This window comes from Spea bombifrons, chromosome 2 (assembly GCF_027358695.1).
Source record: "Spea bombifrons isolate aSpeBom1 chromosome 2, aSpeBom1.2.pri, whole genome shotgun sequence".
NCBI lineage: Eukaryota > Metazoa > Chordata > Amphibia > Anura > Pelobatidae > Spea > Spea bombifrons.
Window position 1 is genome coordinate 5165404 of NC_071088.1, and position 8099 is coordinate 5173502.

Genomic DNA, 8099 nt, shown 5'->3' on the forward strand with positions numbered 1-8099 from the left:
CGGCTCCTGAATCTAAGACGAGACCAACGACTGATTAAGGTTTGAGTCTTTACAGCAGGAGAAACGGGCGAATAGAAGGGCCGAACGGGTCATGTTCTAGGTTTCGCGTACCCCATGATTTATATTAATGAATCATTTGCCATCATTTATTTTAATTCCTGCTTTTAAACGACCAATTAACCCCACAGTCACTCTCGGTGAATGCGTATTAGTCAATATGCATGCGACATTTTGGTGTTTTTTTTTATTTTTTTAAAGCCACATTCCTGCATATTAAAAGAATAGCGAAGATACCGCGTTCCACCCAATTTCACAAACAGGTTGAGCCAGGTATCTTGACCATGTGACTCCTTTCCTCCAATGGCAGGGCTCGCTCGGCCAAGCTCTGGACATCCTTTAAAGACTTGCTGGAAGGCTCGGCAGCACAGGTGCATCTTATTAGCCGAGAGGCTGCTGCAGAGCGAGCGGGTGAGTGGAGTCAGCGGTTATGGGTCAAGCGAACAGGTGGCTGGCGATGGGGTGGACAGAATGCAGGGGGGGGGTTATGGCTTCAATTTCCAGTAACCTTGGGTGGGATTTAAGTAACTTTTAAGGAATTATCATCTGTAATAAGTGCCAGGATTCTGCAGGTAATGGTGCCACAAGAGCTTACAATCTAAAGGGGTGTCATAGATGCATTTTTAGGGCTTCTGTAAGCGTAGTGTGTTTTTATTCAACTATTTATAAGTATTAAGGGTGAGAAGACGTTTAATATCATTAAGATAAATCGCGGGGATCGTTAGGCAGACTGCGCTTATGTGCAAAATTCAGAGTTGTCCTGATTTACTGATGTTAAGCTTTGAAGCTAAATTCTTATATATATTCATTAAATATTTATACAGATATGCTATAGTTTATGGTCTGGCTAAGATCTTGGATTAGAGTGAGGGTAAAAAAAAAATAAAAGTGATGTGTTTCTAATGCTTTAGAGATCATAGATGGCATATGAAAGGGTTAATACGGCCTTCGGTTCCTCCTGGCTGTTGGTTTAAATATTATATATATTCTTTTATAAATTTCCCTATTTGTATCATTTTAGGGTAGATTTCCATGTAAGGTGTCATTTGTATCAGTTTTTAGGAATCCATTCTACCATTAAATATTTATTTAAATCCAATATTTTTATTTATATATATATATTTTTTTTTAGCCTTTTATAGTGATTGCGCATGGTTGTTGTTGTGCGGTACACTCTGCTCGAGGCCATGCTTCTCAGAACCTTGTAGGTGTGGCCGGCTTTTCGTGTTTCTCCTAAATACAGACCGTACACGCCGGGTATTCTGCCAAAACTCACCTTTATCTTCCTGTTTCTACTGTATAACAATCTTTAATAATAAAAAAAATAATAATAACAATAAAAAAGATTTATTCAGTTAAAATATAGCGTGAGACGCACCGTATGGACAATGTTTCTGCTTCTTGGTTTTATGTCGATTTTATATATATATATATAATAATGTTTTTGTTTTTTAAGGCCAACATAATATCTGGTTGTTGAGCGTTTCTTTATTACCAGCACAAAATATAATTTTTCCGTGCTATTAAATTTTGTAACTTAACCCCTTAATGACAAAGCCCGTACATGTACGGGCTCAAAATGCATTGTTTTCAATGGGTTTAGGGACCGCCCATTGTCCTTAAGAGGTTAATTGTTTGTATGTATGTATGTGTGTGTGTGTGTGTATATGTGTATATGTGTGTGTATATATATATATATATATCCTAAATATGCGTGCTTTTTTTAATCTATGCATATTCTTAATGTAACGTATAAGCGAGGGGTATCATATGGCACTCACGGGGTTAAATGAAAACACTTTTAATAGAGATTTCGGAGCCCACCTCATGGGTTTAGTGGCTATTCTAGGGGTATTGGGGCGTAGTACGTGTGAGTTTGGCCTCAGCTCGTTGTTGGGGTGGGTCGATCTATACTTGTGTATTGTGTTCGTGGCAGCAGACAGTGAGCTGCGTCATAAAGCACTGAGTGTCTGTGAGCTTCATCAGGCCTCGTCTAAAAGCACCTAAAACGTACACAATGCCTATAGAAACGTTCCTTACTGGGTAAAATTAACCCCTATAGGCGATCACTGCAACTTATAGAGAAACTGCTTACGGAAAACCGTGTAAATGTAGAGGATAAGAAGCAAATGTATAGATCGACAATAGTTTGGAGCCTTTTGGGCTTCTCCTTTTGTGACATCACCACTTGGCATGATACGTAAATTCTTCTTTGTTATCCCGTATGGTGATACAAAATGTCACAGCCAGTGGCTACATCCCTGCTTGATCTATACATCGTGCAAGTGATGCTTAGGTGACAGTCTCGTCCAGGTTGTCACGCTTCACCGGTTTATATATAAAAACAAAACCATAAACAAACTGTCCTCTTTTCTTGGTAAAAACTGTCTAGTTTTGTCTTCTTGGACCTATTTGTCCTAAATTCCCACTAAAGCTACACCTTATGTATGTGGGATGAAACAGACCTCTAACATTACAGAGGGGACTGTTGTGACGTGTGCCATTCATGGGTAGCCCAATTCTTATGACTGGCCTTGGGCTCTTTTCAACCATTTTAAAAGTTCTTCACGTTGACCACCTATAGATCCGGTATATCTAAGCTTCTTGTGATCGGGGCTGTCTGTAATTTACCCCCATATTTTCCTAACTTCCTGCCCCTTTAGGTGTTGGGGGAGCTGAGTGACCCGCGTCTCAGATGGATATCTAGCACGAATGGCCCAGAGATCCAGGTTCTTTGGGACTCTTAGTTACCCTTATTATATAAAAATGGTGTCTACAACACTGGTAGCTGAAGACCACCTGAAGTTCTGTGGGAACCTCGCTATGAATTTTCCACCCCGCTCCCTAAACTCAAAGTGTTACATTCTAGATAACGTACAGACGACATTCCATTCTAGAATGAAACCTGTAGAACGCGTCGTCGTCCTGTTCTCTGGCCGGTTTCTGGTTTGGTGGGTCAGGATGTTCCTCTCCTTTTATCTTCCAATCTCGCATATCTCCAGTTCAGAGAGAGGTCTCTTTACTTTCTGTCCCTCTGTGTACGAGGTGGCGTGGTGTTTGCTTAAAGGCTCTGGAATGAGTAATGAGGAGGAATGCGGCCGGGCCGGTCCGAGAACACGTCGAGGGTCTTTCCCGAGATCCAACTAGCAGAACTGGTGTTGGTGTGTATGTGTTAACGTGTGTTGGTGTGTCTATCACGGCACAACTAGATTGGATTCCAAAAAAACACAAAATTTAGAGGACGTGGCAGAAACATTCTGTTTGTTCTGCGGCGTTATTGTGAATTCAGCGCCTGGGGCTCTGCCCGAGGTTGGCCAAGACGCTAGATACATCCCTGATCACAGGGTTCTAAAGCCATAAAAGCCCCGAAAAGGTGTATATTAAATCATGTCCATTAAATCATGAAAATAAAATGTTCTACTAAAGTTTTTATGGTTATCGTAGTTCTAGGTAACTGCAACCCAACTGATTGTTTCCTCTAACCTAATGATCTAGAACTAAAGTGGCCTTGTTGTTGCTCGTGGTCGTTCTTTATTAGTCTCGGTCGCTATGCTTACGTTGGTTTTATTTTTGCTGTTATTAGGCTTCTGAGCGATTAGAAAAATGCCGGACGGTTCAGGCGTTCGCTGTTTCCAAGGCATCCTCATCTTCGGGAACGTCGTAGTCGGGGTAAGGATGAACTTGTTACATTTCTGTTCTTGCATCTGAGTTTTCAGAAACGTGTCCCACATGTATCGGGGTCACATGGCCCAGAGGTGGAGTTTAATAGATTGTAAGCCCACAAGACCAGGGCCCTCTTCTCCTCCTGTAACAGTATGTCTTTAATGTGTGTTAACGCTAATATTTTGCCGGTTTTAATGTTGTTGGCATTCAACCTTCCCTCTTAAAATAGGGCTATGGAACCTTTAGTATCTTATAAGGAAGCTAAGTCCACCGGGCACTCTTAATGCCCATAGGAGGGGTAAGACAAAGGTTCCTCTTAAAGCCCTAAGCTCCTGCTACCCCAAGAGCCACCATGGGGCTTTCCGCTGCAAGGTAACCTCGTAGGAGCCGCGATGGTGGCTCGCGATGCCCAGCACAGTCTAATTTTAAATCTCCATTGGACTGCCGGCGGAGATCAAATAATTTCAAAACCAGCCCCTGATCCCTATTGCCCCCCCCCCCGAAGTGGATCAACAGGAGGGTGCGGAAAAGCAGGACTGTCCCACGGAATCTGGCACCGTTGGGAGGTTACGTTTTAGTTGTTCGGACTGGGTTTGAATGGTCCCTCTCGGGAATCTTTCCTAGCCCAATGGTCCCTTTTTCCGATTATAACCATAATCTGTAATGCATCTCTCCTCTACCCCTCCCCCCCAGCTGTGCGGACTCGCGCTGACCGCCGAATGCATCTTCTTCGTCTCAGACCAGCGGGAACTTTACCCCCTGCTGGAAGCCACCGACAACGATGACATCTACGCGGCCGCCTGGATCGGCATTTTTACCGGCTTCAGCTTCTTTTTGTTGTCTCTCCTGGGAATATATGGCATCATGAAGTCGAGCAGGCGGGTGTTGATGGCGGTAAGTCTTGGCGCAATCTGTTCTAGAATCTGTACCCTATTGCCAGCCTACGCCTTGGGGGTTATAACATACGTACCCAACACAGGAGTTGTAGACCCGACCCTGGACCATAGGGTCCCTCTCAATGTATATTTGCTGAGATGGAACTGCAGCTCTCCTGCCAACTGCCTCTTTAGTGAATAAGCACCAGGTTCTTCTGGAAAGGGTTCTGGAGCTCCTGATTAATCCTTGTGGTCCAGACCTCTTCTCCCTGCTTTAGAAACCAAGAACAGCCGACCAGGTAGTGGTGTCTGCACACATCAGACGGGCCCCAATTTATGTGCATAGACCTCCTTTCAGACGCTGTGTCCGGCATGCTTTAATCCTGGTGGCCCACCGCGTTCCAACCAGCAGATTTAATACTCAAGTAAGCACTCAAGTTCTCTGAGTCATTCCTTGAGCAGCTGGTGCTCTGAACATAGAAACCCCCTACTGAATCATACCAGGACATCTACACATTAGTCGGAGTTCGTTTGCCTGAGAATAATTTGTTTGGTTTTTTTTTGTTCATAAAGCTTGTGAATTTTCTATTGGTTTTAAATTGTTTGTTTTGTTTGTTTTGTTCTTGTGCCTCGGCTTCCTCTGCAGTACCTGATCCTGATGTTCATCGTCTATTGCTTTGAAGTGGCCTCCTCCATCACCGCAGCGACGCAAAGAGATTTTGTAAGTAATATTTCCCAACCTGGTCCGGAAAAAGAGCGTTTTTGTAAATATGGCCATTCACAAAAACTACATTTTTTTTTCCCAGTTCACCCCCGAGCTATTCCTGAGACAGATGCTGGAATTTTACCAGAATAAAGACATCATCAACAATGACCATCGCTGGAAAGTAGAAGGAGTGACCAGGACCTGGGACCGCCTCATGCTCTGGGTACGATCAGCCGTGTCTAATGTCCGCGGGGACGTGTCAGTGAGGTTGAGTAAGGCCCATAAAATCCATCGTGGCAAATGTGTTCCTAATCGCACCTCAATGAAGGCAAAACACCTTTTTAAGCAGGTGAAACTAAAAGTCCTTCATGGGCATTTGGAATAATCTCTGGATCGACATTCCGCCTACATAAACGGTGCATTCCGGAGCTTTACCGCCCTTACTGTGGTGATGTCCATGAAGTGAAGACTTCCCCCTACAATGGTCTCCTATAAATTACACTATGAAGTCGCACCTTAGGACCCCTCTTATTTGGGGCAAGAAAAAAATGGAGTCTCTGGTTGAAGGTGATACCTTCTTGGGCCAACAAGATGTAGCCATGACAAGCTTTAAAGACCTAGGAGGTCTCTTCTTTTAGATGGAGTCCTCATCAACATTGAGCTGTGTGCTCCTGGCCAACTCTCGGTATAGAAACCGATTAATGACGTGTCAGATGAATAGCAGCATGAGTGTCAGTGTTTAATTGTGTGGATGGTCCCTATCTGCTGGTATCTTCTACTTTCCTATGACCTGTGGCCCTATCTGCACTTCTGTGGAGGAGAAACTCTTGCGAGTCAGAGTAGGCTCTGGGATTAATGGGCTCGCGTTCTAGTTCCATGCCACTGAACTTCTCCCTGTTCTTCTCCAGAACGATTGCTGCGGTGTGTACGGCCCCCAGGACTGGCAGAACTACAACTCCGCGTTCCGGAGGCAAAACAGCGACTCCGAGTTCCCCTGGCCTCAGCAGTGCTGCGTGATGAACAACCTGGCGCAACCGTCAAACCTCTTGGCCTGCCGCGTAGGGGTGGAGGGATACCTGAAAATGAACGTAAGATTTCTTTTTTTCATGCCCCCCCCTCCTCCTTATGGTTTAATCCAGCTGCCGGTATTGCCACGTAATATGTATCGTTAATTCAAAGGCTGAATTTTTGGCTGTACGTGATTTTTTTGTGCCTTCTTCATTGACAGGGCTGCTACGACCAGATCGCCGGCCCGATGTCCCGTCACGCCTGGGGCGTCGCGTGGTTTGGGTTTGCCATTTTATGTTGGACGGTAAGTATCCCAGCGACCTCGGTCACTCGGAAAGTTAGACGTTCAAACCATGCGTGAGGGTTATTCTGAGTCCAGCTGCTTTCTCATAAACTGGGCCCTTCTTGCATGGGGTTGGCCCTAAGTTAGTCCGTCCCAATGTCTCAACAAACTGCTGCTCTAGACGTTAACCCCCCCCAGTCTTTTCTTGGTGGTCCTGTGAATCTGATTACCTCGTTCCGTTCCTAAAATTTCCTAATCTAATACTAAACTAATCATGCCCCCCCCAAAAAAAATTATATTTTTTAATTCTTTATTCTGTTTTATGATGTCATAGGGAGAGTAGGAATTATTTCTAGGGACAATTTTTTATTTTAACGGTTGATTCTTGTCTTCTAGTTTTGGGTTCTCCTCGGCAGCATGTTCTACTGGACTCGCATTGAGTATTGAAGAAGACAACTGACTCCCCGCTTCTTGGAATTTTTTTTTTAAACGAAGGTCTCCGGCGTGTGCTGGGCCAGTATGGGAAATAAAAATCCTTTCCAAAATCCCAGCTGTTCCCTCTGGCTCTGAAAGTTTTGGTGCATGGACATCTTTTTATTGGGGGGATATAGGAAGTTACCGACCGACGGCCCGTATTTTTGTAAATGGATCGCTTTCTCGTAATCTCTGCCTTTTTTTAGAGGCTGTGCTGTTCTAGAACCCGTTTCAGGTCGCAGCCGGGTGCAGCGTAGTCTTCAATCAGTTGCCAACGTGGCTTGTAAGATTTTTCGTGGGTCCGGATTTATGGATCGCTTTGTCCGTGTTTTTTGCTTGTTTTTTTTTCCCCCTTTCTAGTTATGTTTTAATGAGATATTGTCACACTACTATCCTAATATTCAATTTTTATTTTATTTTTAATTGTGGATTAAAGTATATAGAATTAATGTGAATTAAGATAATTACAGTAATTGCATATATATATATATATATATTATGGGTTTTTTTTGTTTGTTTTTTCTTTTCGCTGACACCTTTTTTGTTTGTGGGGCCCACGTAATACACGTATAAAGTGTACAAAAACACATCCGTTCCTCGCTTTATTTACAGGAAATGTTTGGATTCAATCTCTGTTCTGTTGTCACACAAAAAAAAAATAAACCGTAACTAGAATAGGCTTCTATTGACCCGTGATCCGCAAGAATGGGGATGAAAATGGCTTTTGTTATAACATACATACACGTACATACGTTATTCCTTCTCACCTATTGTATGAATCTGAAAAGGAGGATTAAAAGTGTTTTTTAACACTGTGCTTCTCTATAATAAACCAATGAGTGAAAGCCAAAGTTTGAAGCTCTCAGCTGGCACGTAACTGCAACCCCATGTTACATCTGAGAACACCCCCTGACACTTATTTATTTTGGCAGGTTGTTGCCCCACATATGTAATGTGCTGCCCCCTGCAGTCTGTATAATCTGTTATACATCACACATACTGCAGGGGGCAGCACTTTATCTGTGCGGTTACA

The 8099-nt window shown here is 43.5% G+C and overlaps 1 protein-coding gene across 1 annotated transcript; it reads left to right on the forward strand.

Moving 5' to 3' along the window:
• Positions 1 to 407: 407 nt before the first annotated feature.
• Positions 408 to 7552, forward strand: UPK1B (uroplakin 1B). The gene is made up of 8 exons (XM_053455479.1): positions 408 to 468; positions 3641 to 3726; positions 4414 to 4614; positions 5242 to 5316; positions 5402 to 5524; positions 6210 to 6389; positions 6530 to 6613; positions 6989 to 7552. Exons 2-8 carry the CDS (start codon positions 3661 to 3663, stop codon positions 7037 to 7039), a joined length of 780 nt encoding a protein of 259 aa, XP_053311454.1. The 5' UTR covers positions 408 to 468; positions 3641 to 3660; the 3' UTR covers positions 7040 to 7552.
• The last annotated feature ends 547 nt before the right edge of the window (positions 7553 to 8099 follow it).